We start from the raw sequence: 15,068 nt of genomic DNA, 5'->3' as shown, positions 1-15,068 counted from the left end.
TCACACTCCACGTGTCGTGCAGACAGTGGTGGAGTTCTTATATCCCTTACAGCTCAGCACCTCCCTCCACTCAAAGGACACCCACTGAATTGCACTTTAGCCACCTCCTCCCTCACCTCCTCACAATCGTCTTCCACATTGCTCGACAGTCACACCCACAAAGAAACAAAATTTACCTTCGATCCTATAACCCTCATGGTTGTTCATGTTCGGAGACTTCAAGACGCTTATCCTTTGAGTTTCTGAGAGCCTCAAGAGACTGTGTGTGATATAGAAGAATTATGCTATGGAGGCCCTCAATGCTGCTACCTTGACCCCTTTGTCAGTGCTCTGCGATAGAAGAAAACAACCCAGAAGGTTCTCATCACTTCCCAGGATTTCCGCTAGCAAAGTGTTAGATTCTGCCAGTTTTCCATCCAAGAAACCATCTCCGAATGAGTATTTACCTGCTGGTGTACGTGGGGGCCTTCTTCTTGCAGCTTCAGTCATCAATGGAGGAATTGCTAAAGCTCTAACATATGAGGAGGCATTAGAGCAATCTGCGGGAAGTCCCAGTTCTGGGGACTTTGATGTAAATGGGATTATAGATAGTGTCATAAGTTTTGGATCAGAGAACGCTTTGATTATAGCTGGAGGCTTAGCTATTTTGGGGGTGCCTCTGGTTTTGTCTCAGGTTCTGAACAAGCCTAAGCCATGGGGTGTTGAGTCAGCTAAAAATGCATATGCAAAGCTTGGTGCTGACGGGGATGCTCAGTTGCTTGATATAAGAGCACCAACAGAGTTTAGGCAAGTGGGTACTCCAGATGTTGGGGGTTTGAAGAAGAAGGCCGTGTCAATCACTTATAGGGCTGATGATAAACCTGGATTTCTGAAGAAGCTGGCTCTGAAGTTTAAGGAGCCGGAAAATACCACATTGTTCATTCTGGACAAGTAAGAAGAGTTTACACTCTTACAACAATGTCTGTTTGTAGTTTCTTACGTGCTTTTGTCAATTGAGGCATTGAGCTGACATAGGAATTAATGTCATTCTCTCTCTCTCTCTCTCTCTTAAATAACCAGTGTCATTCGATTCTAACACATTCACTTTTTTCCTATAGTCGGTTCTTTTTTCTGGTCACTGATGTTGGAAGCTAGTGTTTTGTGACTCAAAAAAGCTCTCAGTGACCATCTATTATTTGTTCACTTATGTTTTGGAATGATTTCGTAGCTAGGTGATCACAGTTTTCCCCCAAAGAAAAAAGAACCTTTCTTTTCAATGGCTTTGCTTTAACTAATCACATGCAACAAATAACATCTATGCCACCTGCCTATTGTAAAAAGAAAAAGATGTAGCAGCCATGGAGTATTTGCTGAATGTCCATTTTGTTATTGAGTTTGGAAGTGAGGATTTCAGCACATTCAAAAACACAACACCATGCTTTCCACTTAGAAAGGAACGTAGGGTAGAACTCCATTTGCTCGGTTTGATGAAATATGTTAAGTTTAAATCTCATGAAGTACAAAACATGTGCGCCTGGAGCTGATAGAATGTGCTTGTTATGGAAGCCAGATTTGATGGGAACTCCGAATTGGTTGCAGAGTTGGTCACAGTCAATGGATTCAAAGCTGCTTATGCAATTAAGGATGGTGCAGAAGGACCTCGAGGATGGATGGTATTTTTTGTGCCTTCCTATTTTTATTGGCTTAATGTTTATCACAATTTTATCTAACTTGCTTTCTCAGCTTGTACATTCTCTGACATGGATTGAAATTCCGCAGAATAGTGGTCTTCCATGGACTGCACCAAGGAAAGCTTTTAGTTTGGATCTTGGCAACTTGACTGAGTCTATCACTGGTGCAATAGGAGTATGTATCTTACATTTCTTTGATTTTATAATTTTAAAACTGTTTATGCTGAAGCACCCACAAAGTATTTTTAACTTTCAAATTAATTACCATTAAACATTTTCTTAATTGGGTGAAATCAGACTTTGGTTTTAAAAGTGATTTTACGACATACAAAGTAAGTATATAAAAAGAGTTTTGTCTCAATTTGCGTGAAAGCATTTTTAAAAAAATGCTTTTATGGTCAACCAAACACCCTCTAAGACTATGGTTTAACATATTTTTCTAACAAATCCATTTTTTCCCTCTTAAATTGTTTCTGTCATCTGACCAATTTCATGATCTCAATCTTTAGCATTTCTTTGGATTTCTGATGAAGATCTATCATTTCAGGATACCTCTGATGGCTTGGCTCTCACTCTTGGGGTTGCTGCAGCTACTGGTTTGGGGCTGTTCGCTTTTACTGAGGTTAATATGACGAGTAGTTTCTGATTTGGCACAACTCGCTGATGATAAATTACTTGTTGATGGTGTTACTCTTTTTTGTAGATAGAAACAATTCTCCAACTTGTAGGTTCTGCTGCAGTTGTTCAGTTTGCAAGCAAGAAGCTTCTATTTGCTGAGGTTAGTACGATTTCTGCTCCTGAAGTGGGGCAGAACCTGAAATGTGTATTCATAAAGCAATGCATTACAAAGGATATTGATACTAAAACTGTAGTCTCTTCCCTCAGTTGGTTTTTTTTTTTTTTTGGGGGGGGGGGGAGGGGGAAGGAATGTCCAAGAGTCATAGTCCTGCAATTTTACTTGTTGCATAATGATCCGCTAAGATTGTGGAAGTAGAATTTCATAGCAGTATGATTTGAAATTGTGATCATGAGAAAGGGAGGGATGTTTGTATGCTTTGATGGTGTAATATATGTTCAATGTTATGTTTTCAGTTTTGACTGGCATGCATACCTGGTATTCCCATTGATGATATTATTTTCTCTGGACTCTTATGGTCAATATTTCCCCCTAACTCAATACAGAAAACCTTTTCTGTGGTGTGCGTGTTTTGGTCCATCAACACATCCTTGATTCCCATAAATGGTGATCAAGGAGATGGAATTTACCATTTAGTCAAGCTCTAAACATCATGAATTTGCCTGATGGCCTTCATTTTTTCCATTGCAGGATCGAAAGCAAACCCTGCAACAGGTTGATGAGTTCTTGAATACAAAGGTTGCCCCAAAGGAGCTCGTTGATGAAATAACGGTACTTGATATTTTTCTTGATATCTTTTATTGATATTGTGTCATGCATGACACACGATATGTAGATAAGAAAAATTATGGATATGAGATGTTTGTGTATGAGCATTCAACCAATTAACACATGGCAAATGAGCAATATGAAAATTTGAGTTTTAAACAAGCATTTCAAGCGTAATATATAGATTTTCATAGCAAGGTCTTCATGAAAGTATAAAAGAAATTGTAGCTATGATTTTCAGTTTAACTTCAATATCAATCTTCCTCTTTGTTCATATCATTGAGATTTTATATAAGTTCTTGAGCTGCTTTGGAGCATTTTGGACTAAAAAATTCAAATATATAGATGTTAAAATACATTACATGCATCACAAAATATGGTTTGGCTATCATATTTAATAAGGTGAACTGATAACAACGATGTGGCAGATCTTGGATTGTATTACTGTATATATCTCTCTACCAATTGCCTAAAGTGGAACTTCTGTTTTTCCCCTTCATGTCCGTTTATTCTTCTTGAATGGGTGGCAACATTAGCAAATTGGAAAGGCTCTTCTTCCAACCTCCGCCAATGGTAAGGCTCTTCCCGCGCCAACAGAGACAATGCCAGAACCCGCACCTCCTGCTAGCACTGTGCAGAAAGCAGAAGCCTCGCCTGATGCGGTCTCTGAGTCCAAAGTAGATGCAGCAGCAGAGCCTGTTCCTGAAGTAAATTCAGTACCACAACCTGAAGTTAAGGCAGAATCAGTTCCTGGGATCCAAAGACCACTTTCACCATACCCATATGTAACTTCTCTGCTTCCTTACTTCATCAGCTTTTCACTTTATGGGCTGAACGATATGCTTAGGGTGGCAAATTGCTAATTTTCTCGGTTCATATCTTTTCAGTGTATAATTTGTTCCAAGTCTGATTTTGAGCGCTGAAACTTTTAAGTTAGTTGTTGGACTATATGACGAACAATTAGCTGAGAATGTGGAGTTCAATATTTAAGGAGACAAAAATCAGCTGAATTTGATGGCTATCCCACCAAAGTATTTTGAGTACATTATGTAACCTCTCTTTAGATTTTTTGGAAGTTCATAGCTTTTATTTTCAAAACTAATGCAAACCTCCTTTTGAGTTTTACTAAAATTACACAGTCTCTTCTTTTGTGAAAATTTACACAGACCTCCCCTCAAAAAAGAATTAACTACCCAGACTTCCCATCAATGTCGTTGGAATTTGATAGATATTTTTGCCATTTTAAAAATATAGCTAATTTTTCCACTGAAAATAGAAAAGTTTTGAAATTTTAGTAAAATGGGGAGGATTGTGTAATTTGATTCATTTTAAGGGAAATTTTTATAGGTGTTGGATATGGAGGGAAAGTTTATATGATGGTAAGAAGCTCAAGGGATCTGTGTGTCATTTTAGCAAAACATAATAGAGGCCTGTGGAGGTGTAGAGGGGGAAAAAACAAGATCTATAAAGTTAAGACAAAATTCAGGAGATGTTTGGGTAATTTCCTCCATATTTATTTGGGATTAATTTCTTACATTTTTTAATGGGGTTATAATTCTTGAACTTTGAATAGCTACCTATTCGTTTACTGTTGTCGGAATATTTGATGAATTATATGGAGTTTTCGAAAATTGTTATCCTAGTTTCTAGTGCATGCACAAGTATCAAGATATACTCACTCACCATATTTCACATGCATCTTTGTTTTCTCTTGGATTGCATGCAGTATCCGGATTTCAAGCCTCCAACATCTCCCAGTCCTTCTCAGCCCTAGAGTTTCACTTGCTCTTATCATCAGCAGAATATTCTACACAAAACAACTCTTTCCTCAACATTTCAAGCACAAGCGATGAGCCTGTTGCACCAAAACATCTTGGGCATGCTGCAAAACATCATAGGTTGAAGACATAAATATGTGTCTCAAGTTGTAAAATTAACAGTGTGTTTATGCTACTCGGTACGCATTTCGTAATTGAATAATGTCTTGTAGAGGTGACTGATGGATCAGTATTAGTTATGTTGGGACTTAGTATGATTCTGCATCTTCCATTTTTGAGTAAGCAAATGCGAATTTATACATGCAGGCATGCTTCTGTTCTGGTTTGAGTTCATTTGCTTTCCGTATTTTATTGAGGGGAAAGCCTAATTAAGCTAGACATTCTTTAAAAGATCAAAATATCTGTTTGTTTTCCATGTTGGTTGTTTACTTTGAGACTGGATGAAATTTTTCAGAGTGATAAAATATGGGAACTTATGTACTTGTACGAGGCATTTACATTTTTACTTGATTTCATGTTTTTGACTCACTTTGGTCATGATTTGGGAATCAAATGCTGAGAAATGGTTTAGAGAGGTTAGAATGGGATGCAGGATATTGAAAAGTTAAGTAGATTCACAGGGTTGATCTTGATCGTTCCACTATCTCAATCATTCCTTCATTATCAGCTAACACAGTATGAATAAAAGGAGACTAAGTTTTACAATCCAAAGGAGGGAGGAGGAAGAAAATCAAGATAGTGATGGGAAGAAGGAAAAAAGAATGAAAGCAGAAAAGCCAAAAAAGAAAGAATAATTTATTGATGAGTTTCATTTCAGGTTTTGACCTTTCAGTATTGGAGCTACCAAACTTTTATCCGAAAGCCTATTGTTTGCTGTCTTTCAAGTTCAAAACACTATCCCTGGCCTTTTTCATATTATAATAATCTCCATTACATGCTTCCACCCTTAACACTATCCCTGGCCTTTTTCATATTATAATAATCTCCATTACATTCTTCCACCCTTAACAGTAATATTGTTATGAATAATATTCTTATTTTAATATTTCCAACATTCCCTCTGCATATTTAAATATATGCATGCGCTGTTTGTGTTCCAAGTGAATATGTTACAGTCACAAAAAGGGCATATGATACTGTATTCTCTATTATTAATTGATTGATGATACGATGACTTCAATACATGCAACTTTCCTTTATCTTAATTAATTGCCTTAATCTTTGTTTCATTCGAACAATTTATACTTTAAAATATTTTGTCAATTATACTAAGATAAAACTTACTAAAATATCAATAAATGAGGTCATGGGCAGCGTAAAATATTTTTTAAAATAATGAATCCAAACATAATAAATAATGTTTACCCATAACATACATCAAATGGAATGATAAAAATATAACTTTATCAAGTCTTTACCAATTAACATAATAATTATTCCCCTTGAAAAACATTTCACGTGCAAGTTTTGGAAATAGGAAAAAAAAAAACTTTATGTACTCTGATTTGACTTAATCTCTTGCTCTTGCTCATATTTGTAAGGGGAAAATTAATATAAACTTGATATTTTAAAAATGATCCAAATATTAAAAAGGATGTGTCGAACATTGGAGCTTGCGGTGAAGTGGAAGGAGGACAACTAGAAGTCAAAGGAAGTGAGACTATTTTGTATGTTTGGTAGGACCTTCCGTTGTCTATCTTGCTTGCTTTGTTCCAGACGTCCCTCCAATGCCTCTTGACGACAAAAGGAAAGTTAAACACTCAGCTCTCTCTTACTTTATCAAACTTACTTTTCCCATTTCGGCATGTATTTAATACCTCTCGGCTCGTCGTTCCTTCTCATTCCCACCCCTTCTTCTTCTTTCTTCTTTCTTCTCCTCTCTATTGACTTTGCCATTGCTAGAAACTTTTTTTTCTCTGGAAAAAAAAAAAAAGAAAACATGGCCAAAGGCCACAAAAAGACTAGTAGCTCTTATTCTGAAGGTGAATCTTCCTCTCTTCTTTCCTTTCGCTTCCATTTTGGTACCAAATCTAATTTTTGGTTCTTCCCTTTTTTGGTTCAAGTCTTCTTTGCATTTGTCTTACATGTAATCGGTTAGCAGTGTATGAGACCTTTTGCATGCAAACCTGGTCTGCTGTATTATTATGGTTTTGTCCTTTTGCTTCTATTTTGATAGCAAGTTCAATTCTGGGTTTTTTCCTTCCTTGGTTAAAGTTTTGCTTTCATTTTTCTCATGCCTGTTTGGTTAAATTTCTGTGAGTGATTTTGCATGCAAACCTGCCCTTCTCTTTGCTTCTGGTTTATCCCTCTTTAGCTTCCATTTCAGTACCACACTCAATTCGGGATTCTTTACCCCTTCTTTGGTTCAAATTTTGGTTTCACTTCTGTTACACCTGTTTGATAAAGTTCTATCAGAGATTTACATGAATGCCTCCTCTGCTATGTTCCTCTGGTTGTATCTTCTCATTATTTTTTCTTGGGTTTTTCTTTTCTTTTCAGCAATTTTGTACCAAATCCAATCCTGACTTCTTCCTTGTTTCTCACTGCTCTCTCCATATTGATAATTGTTTGAATGAAGTTTTATGAGAGGCTTTGTATGCAAGCTATGGGGTCTGATATATGTCTTCTTCTTCTACTTTTATCTTGCTTTTTGTGTGTTCTCTCCATGTACTGGGTACAATCCCTTTTACCTAAATCTCATGTTCAAACATTTTTTATTGAAGTTTCTGAGAACAAAACTAAAACTTCTACATGCCAAAATTTCCATCTTCCCTTAAGGAAGAAAAATTGACCTTTGTTTTTGAGGTTCTTGTTGGCAGAGGTGAGCAGCATTGAATGGGAGTTCATTAACATGACAGAGCAAGAAGAAGATCTAATTCACAGAATGCACAGACTTGTTGGAGACAGGTAGTTAAATCTTCCTTCAAAATTAATTAAAATAAAAAATCATGTTAATACCCTTTTGCGGTTAATAATCAACAATACAACACCCATGGGCAGCAAGTGTTGTGCTTTTGAGGTAAAGTTCTTCACCCCTCAAAATTTTTACTCTCCCTTGTATTTGCTGTGGAGAGCGGTTTTCTCATTTCTGTTCCTCCGTCCTTTTCAACGTTTGTCATCCCTATGAAGATCACAACTTTGTGAAACTTTTGAGCAACAAAACCTGATGAAAAAGAAGTAGCTGCATCTGGGAATTCAGAAGGGGAAAAGAAAGAATTTGTGAAACTTTTGGGCAACAAAATCCGATGAACCCGATACTTTTTGCAATGTTTATTATAATATAAACATATATACATGCAACAATGTTGGTGTGAACATGTGTGGATTTTAATGTTAGATGTTTAGAAGAAGAATGATACATAATGTAGAAAAGAAAGTGATGGTTTAGGTTGTGAAAGTGCAGGTGGGGCCTGATAGCAGGGAGAATTCCAGGAAGAAAAGCTGAGGAGATCGAAAGGTTTTGGATGATGACGCACGGACAAGTGTTTGCCAGCAAGAGAGGACAACTCAATAGACAACGAAGCTCTTAAGCAGTTCATGTTAAATGCTAATCATTCCCAAATTAAATGCCTTTCTTTTTCTTCATTATTCTTCATTCTTTCTCTCTGTGTCCTTCGTTTCTGTTATTCTATCTTTCTGCTTTTTTGACTCTACATTCTCATCTATGGCTCTGTACTTTGTGTTTCTTACTTACTTGTACCTCTCAACTTCTCATCTATTCATCTTCTCTTCTCTTCTTTTCTTTCTTTATTCTCTCTTCTCTGTTTTTTTTTTGGGGGGTCTGATCTATGAAGTTCCCATCGAATAATTAAATGCATAATGATGAGGTTATATATTTTAAATCTTCATTCAAGAAAGTGATAAAATAGTTACTGCTAGTGAATGACATAGACAAACTATATTTCTATTTTTTAAATTTGTATATTTTCCAGAATTAAGAGTAAATTATGCATGAACTATAGTGCTATAGCTGCCCACACGTTATTAGGTTTGAAATTTGATTAATATAAGAGATTTATTTTGCAAATACTACCTCTGAGCCTAAATATAAGAGCCAACTAATTTGAATAGGTTAAGGAAATAAGTTAAGTTAGTCATTTGTAATCAATAAATGTTATCTTTTGTAAAATATTCTTACTAATCAAATGTCTTAGCTAGAACTATCATTATTAAAAAGACTACAACAACAACAACAAGCCTTATCTCACTAGGTGGGGTCGGCTACATGAATCACACGACGTCACCGTGCTCTGTCAACAGCCCAGTCCTTAGATATGTTGTTGATTAGGAGGTTTTATTCAATGACCTCATTAAGCGTTTTTCTTGGTCTTCCTCTGTTCCTTTTTATAAGACTCCATCTTGTCTGATCTACCCTCCTCACCGGGGTCTCCAATGGCCTTCTCTGCACATGTCCAATGGCTATAGAACTCCGCCTATATTGTATAGCCGGTCTCAAGCCCGGATAAAGGAGGAGGGTTGTGTTAGGCTCTCGACAGCCAACGTAAAAACCCGTCGAATCTCATGAGCATTGTTAAAAAGACTATTTAAAAAAAATACATAAATATGAAAGACAAAGTAGATTGGAGTCTTATATTTAGAACTAAAATAAAAGTCAAATAAGGTTTTATATTAAAAACCGGAAGTAGTAATAATGAGATTATTAAGATTTTTTATTTGACATCAGCATACGAGGGAACCTCTTCACTTCCCCTATAAGAGATTAATCATTACAAACTAACGTCAGTTAAATTGTGATAAGAATTATCAGTCCAACTAGAAAAATTCATCTACTAATCTAATATTACTTCCAATCCTAATTATAAAATCTCCTTTGTAGTTTACAAACGAAGTCTTGTAAATAGGGCTGAAGGTAGTAATTGAATATTATAGTAGATTAGGTTGACTTTAATTTAATGATTATTGAAGGGAACACATTCACATTCCAAAAGGCATAAGCGTTCTCACATGCACACTAAGATAGGTATGTAATGAAAATTAGATTTTGGCCCTCCTCTATTATGTATGATCTGATAAATAAGTGTCACGGTTCATTAGTTGTGGATAATATAAGTTTATTTTAGGATTTATGATTAGATATGTTAATATTTTTTAAAATTAATTTAAACTCGTTTCACATGCATTATCAATTTTGTATAATGAGATTTTTTTTTCCCCCCAAATTCTGCTCGTTCCACACGCTACACACGCATTATTCATGAAGTTCCACTTTACACTTTTATTAACATTTTTATTTGTTTATTTGTTCACTACTAAAAGTTTGACTCGCCATTGGATTGTACTCGTACCATCTTAAATGTTTGTTTGGTATTTGTAAAACAGCATAATAAATAATGTTGGGAAAAAAAAACAACATAAAAAATACTAGATCAAGTCTTTAATATAAGAACTAGTTTGACTTTCAATTTGATTTTAAATATAAGATCCTAATCCATTTTGTCTCTCATATTTATTTATTTTTTCTAAAGTAGTCTCTATAGTAGTTGCATATGTTAAATGTTTCATCAAATAGTATGAACTAATACACTTGATTAGTTAGGGTGTTTTAAGAAAGACAACACCTATTTATTAAAAAAACCAACTTAACTAATTTTTTTAATCTATTTAAATTAGTCAACTAACTCTTATATTAAAAAGGCAACAAATGTTGGCACGGGAAGGCTGAAAATAAAATACAGAGGTGAGTTTGGGAGGAGAAGAAGACTATAACACACTTGGGCCCATGATTTCCAAGATCCTGATCACCTAATTGGGCCGTTCGTGAAAGATAATCAAGCCCATTAAGTGCTAAGTAGCCCAAACATTATCATATATAAATCGCACCATATAAGACTTTTTAGCTAAGTCATAGTAGTGCCCCCTTCAACAAAGGCACCAATATTATAATTGAAGTGCTTATAGACGGTTCCATGGCCAAGATTCACTTGCAAAAAATTTTAAAATTATGTTAACCAAATGGGGTTAACGATTGCTTATAATAAAATTATCTTTAAAAAAATAATTAAATCGACATAAAGTGAGGAAGAGATAAAAGAGACATAAGGTGGCCTAATTTACACAATAAAAAAGCCAGTTTGGATATTCCTTTTATAACAATATGACTGCAATCATATTCATACACGCTTACCAACTACAGTGCCATAATTTATTTTACAATCTTAAAAGCATCTTTTGCATGTAATAAGCTATTAATAAAAAAAACTAAAGTATACTTTTAATCCTTTAATTTTACGTAAAATTTCATGTTGATCCCTTAATTTTAAAAAGTATATTTTTAGTCCTTTAACTCCAAAATTATTAGTCTTAAATAATATTTTTTTGTAACAATCATGATTGTTTTGAATATTAAACTTAATATGTTAGTATTTAGTAATATTTTATCAGTGTTCAGGAGTTCAATATCATTATTTTTTTTGTTAATAGTTTTAGGGTTAGAGGACTAAAAATTTACTTTTTAAAAAGAATGGACCAAAATACAACTTTGTGTAAAGTTAAAGGATTAAAAGTATACTTTTGCCAAAAAAATTAAAAATAGTATAATTTTGTCAGATAAAAAATAAAAAATACAATGCTTAGATAGAAAAAAAAAATTTAATATGTTATAAAAATAAAACTATATGAGTCCCATGTATTATACTACCTCCAATCCCAATTATAAGAACTCTTTTATAATCTGCAAATAAAATCTTATAAATAAAACCGGAGGAAGTATGAAGTATACGAATGAGCTATATTACAAGTGCTGTAAAAATAGTATAATTTGATGGAGCTTCTAATATTCGATTCATAGTATAGAACATCTATATAGCAAATCATGGTATTTTAAAATTATAAAATAGTGAAAAAAAAGGGCCGCTGAATCGTTCATCACGACACTAACCGCGCATATCGACTTTGATAGCACCCCATTTTCTTTTTCAAATGACTTCTGTAACTTTTTGTCTGGACCATAATTAGTTTCATAAACCTTTTGTTTTTTTTTTTGGTTGGGATGATTGTGACTTTTAAAGCTTGAAGTGCACGTAATAAGAAAGAAATCGTAGGACCGGGGCGGTTATTGTAAACTTAAGATTAAAATGTTGTAGTATGATATGTTGAACGTGTAAATATGTGTTAATTTTCCTAACTATTATTTTGAATCATGTGTGTTGGATCATTAAAATTATTCTTGTTGGAAATCCTTTACGGTTAATGGAAATATTTTGAAAAAAGATAAGAGATAAAATAGAATTAGGGTTTATTTTAGTTTTCTTAACAAAAGTTGTTTTTTTTGAAGTTTGAGAATTTTAAAATATCTCTTTATGCTTCCTAAAATAATATGAAAAAAAACAAACGTTTTTTCATTATGTTGAGAAGCTATTCTAAGTAGTTTATGGTAAATATTTTAAGAAGCATTTTAAAGTCAAAATATATTTTTGAATTATTGCAATCTAACACAAGATAGAGAAACAAAAAGACTTATAAAAACTGCATTAACATTATAAACATGAGTATAAATAAAAAGACTTAAAATTAGCAAAAGAGATTAACATAATGTGATAAAAACCGCAACAAATAAAGCCTAGATAAACATGATTAAGTCACAACAAGTTTATGATTCATTCATTCAATGAAGGATTAAAAGAGATTACTTAGAAAAAGTTGTGAGATCCAAAGAAGAAAAGCAGAAGATACGGTACCTTCCACTTTAGATGGAAGTAAGACAAGACATGGTTCATCATCATCATATATTTATATATCTTGTGAGAATTATTAACCCATACTTTGAACCTTCTTTCTTCGGTCAGAAAATTTTGTTTTTTAACCAACAAAAGGAAACATTTTGTTTACTAAAAGATAGACACAAGAAGATAAACACATGATGACTTTTTTATACCATATATAATAGTCAATTACTCCTAATGAATTTAGACAGCTGCTTAGTGATCTCCAAAAATAAATTAAAGTAGTAGTCATGCTACCTATGCCAGCCTATGATTTTTTTTGGCATCTAGAAGTTTATTTGAAAATAAATTTGACTCAAAAATTTAAAATCGGTATAATATTACTTTTTCTTATTAAAAATATTAACGATTAATATTAGTTTTCGACGGTAGGATACAATATTGTTATGATTTTAAATTATTGAGGCAAATTTGCACCCCAAAAATATTTCTAGACGTCTAACATTTCTAAGTAAAAACTTTTGAGATAAAATTGCATATTTTTTTTTAATATTTTTTTAACAGATACATTACTTATTATAGTAAAAGTTTTGAATTTAAGAGGTCACATCTGGTCAGCTCAAAAAAAAAAAAAAGAGGTCACATCTGGGTTGTGGAATAAATAAAACCTAGATGATAAACATGGAGTCACAACAAGATGATTCATTCACTCATTCAAAAAATCACAAAAGAGAAGAAAAAGTAGCATTATAGTTATTGAAAGGTTCCATTTTCAATTTTGAAGGAGACTGTCAATTGATGAAAAGCACACAACACACACGCACATACGCAGAACAAAAGTTTGTGAGACCCAAACAAGAAAGAAGCAGACAAAACCTTCAACTTTGTAAACCCCACACCACTGAGTTATTAGATATATATATATATATATATATATATATATTAAATATTTTGACAGGAGAAGGTTCCGTGTGAGATGAGGATTTGAACCTTCTTTTCTTTACTTTTAAACGTTTTAATTTAATCCTAAGTGAGATCTCACAATTTAACTAATTAACCATGTCCCAGAATGAGGCAATGCACGTTGCTTAACCTATTATACCCCACAAAACAAAACATTTTATATAGCTCAATGAGAATATTGTGAAAAATAATTATGAATTTAAAATATAAAATAAATTGAAATTTTATATTTAAACTTGAAGTAAACTTTTTAGACAAACTCTTATATTTAAAACCGGAATAAGTTGTATGTTACTAATTATTAAGTTCTATAGAGAAAAATAAGACAAAAATTTTTTTAATATCGAATGTATAATGTACATCTCCTTCTTTTAACCATTCAAGAAGCTAGCTTTACGTATGTTTGGACTTTTAAATTATTTGGAAATAACCATTTTGGCATTGGGCAGGCAACGAGGTAGGTAGGTTTGATGTGGGCGACGTTAATAAGCTTTTATAAAATAATGTGTTGTGTTTGATTTAGTTAAAGTAGATTCAGCTTTAATTTTCGATTCTATTAATTTATTGAAAAAAAAACCTGATTACTTTCTACTATTCGATGACGGCCTTCATTTTATATTTGATAATTGATGATTGATTGTTAAATTCCATTTTTGTTTCTTTCTAAAAGCAACTGACCATAACGATGATACCGATCAACATGAAATTTCCCTTTCAATCATTGTGAACACACCAAGTAACCTTCAAACTTGTGGAAAGCCAGTCTATAAGAAACGATGGGCCATTTTATTTTTTATTTTTACATATATCTGGGTTTATATCTGACCTCAAATATTATTAATTAATTTAGATATAATTATTGTCAGGCTTAATCTGTTATAACTGTGCCTAGGTTCGAAATTAAAAAAATGTTTAATACAATTGAGCTGGAGAAGACCTCGATAATAAAAACACATTTCATATGTGATAAAAATCATGTTTCGACGGTATCGTCACGTAATATGATTTTGTTAATAATTTATAAGATTTGGATATTAACTTTATTGAAGAAATATTAAATAATTTTGACGGGATGCAAACATCATTAATTATGATATGGTTTCTGCGATTTAGAAACGGGAGCCAAGTGGGGCCTACATGCAGGATTATTTGATGCATAAGTTTCAACGCATGGCTTACTCCAAAATTGAGATATTGAAATCCCCAAACGCGTTCACACTGGAAGAAGCCTTCTCTTTTCCAATCTGAAAGCCATAAACGAAAATATTTACATTTTCTTTCTTAAATTTCCGAATCACAATGTATCCTATTTTTAAAGTACTAACGTTTAATTATAAATCTACATATATAAAACGAAAAAACAATACATAATAACAAATGATTGGAGAATTTAATGTAATGAACATGAATAACTTGACGTAAGTTCTTTTTCTTATGAAAAAACTATCTCCTCACATCAAACTAAACAAGAAAAAAAATGTTATTTTCGGCCCTTAATATAGAATTCAGTTGACTAATTTGAAGAGATTAAAAAAGTTACTAAATTACTTAATTATAACATGTTATATGA

The 15,068-nt window shown here is 33.2% G+C and overlaps 2 protein-coding genes across 2 annotated transcripts; both read left to right on the top strand.

Annotated features, from left to right (window-relative positions):
* The first annotated feature begins 100 nt into the window (after nt 1–100).
* LOC114727852 (rhodanese-like domain-containing protein 4, chloroplastic) lies at nt 101–5,243 on the top strand. The gene is made up of 8 exons (XM_028914622.1): nt 101–930; nt 1,550–1,652; nt 1,759–1,845; nt 2,218–2,292; nt 2,374–2,448; nt 2,998–3,078; nt 3,612–3,860; nt 4,802–5,243. The coding sequence occupies exons 1-8, from the start codon at nt 287–289 to the stop codon at nt 4,847–4,849; spliced, it is 1,362 nt and encodes a 453-aa protein (XP_028770455.1). The 5' UTR covers nt 101–286; the 3' UTR covers nt 4,850–5,243.
* Nucleotides 5,244–6,684: 1,441 nt separating this feature from the next.
* On the top strand, nt 6,685–8,591 carry LOC114727829 (transcription factor TRY-like). Its single transcript, XM_028914600.1, has 3 exons — nt 6,685–6,835; nt 7,673–7,760; nt 8,257–8,591. The coding sequence occupies exons 1-3, from the start codon at nt 6,793–6,795 to the stop codon at nt 8,381–8,383; spliced, it is 258 nt and encodes an 85-aa protein (XP_028770433.1). The 5' UTR covers nt 6,685–6,792; the 3' UTR covers nt 8,384–8,591.
* Nucleotides 8,592–15,068: the final 6,477 nt, after the last annotated feature.

This window comes from Neltuma alba, unplaced genomic scaffold (assembly GCF_004799145.2).
Source record: "Neltuma alba isolate B1F8T4 unplaced genomic scaffold, ASM479914v2 tig00012508_pilon, whole genome shotgun sequence".
In the NCBI taxonomy this organism is placed as follows: Eukaryota; Viridiplantae; Streptophyta; class Magnoliopsida; order Fabales; family Fabaceae; genus Neltuma; species Neltuma alba.
This window is presented reverse-complemented; position numbering and strand designations above follow the sequence as displayed.

What these genes read in the sequence shown, in the direction of transcription:
- LOC114727852 (XM_028914622.1), top strand. Translation starts at nt 287, where the DNA reads ATGGAGGCCCTCAATGCTGCTACCTTGACCCCTTTGTCAGTGCTCTGC. An exon ending in AGAAGCTTCTATTTGCTGAG is followed by an intron (nt 2,449 to 2,997) that starts GTTAGTACGATT and finishes TTTCCATTGCAG; the next exon opens with GATCGAAAGCAAACCCTGCA. An exon ending in AGCTCGTTGATGAAATAACG is followed by an intron (nt 3,079 to 3,611) that starts GTACTTGATATT and finishes TGGCAACATTAG; the next exon opens with CAAATTGGAAAGGCTCTTCT.
- LOC114727829 (XM_028914600.1), top strand. Translation starts at nt 6,793, where the DNA reads ATGGCCAAAGGCCACAAAAAGACTAGTAGCTCTTATTCTGAAG. An exon ending in TAGTAGCTCTTATTCTGAAG is followed by an intron (nt 6,836 to 7,672) that starts GTGAATCTTCCT and finishes TCTTGTTGGCAG; the next exon opens with AGGTGAGCAGCATTGAATGG. An exon ending in CACAGACTTGTTGGAGACAG is followed by an intron (nt 7,761 to 8,256) that starts GTAGTTAAATCT and finishes GTGAAAGTGCAG; the next exon opens with GTGGGGCCTGATAGCAGGGA.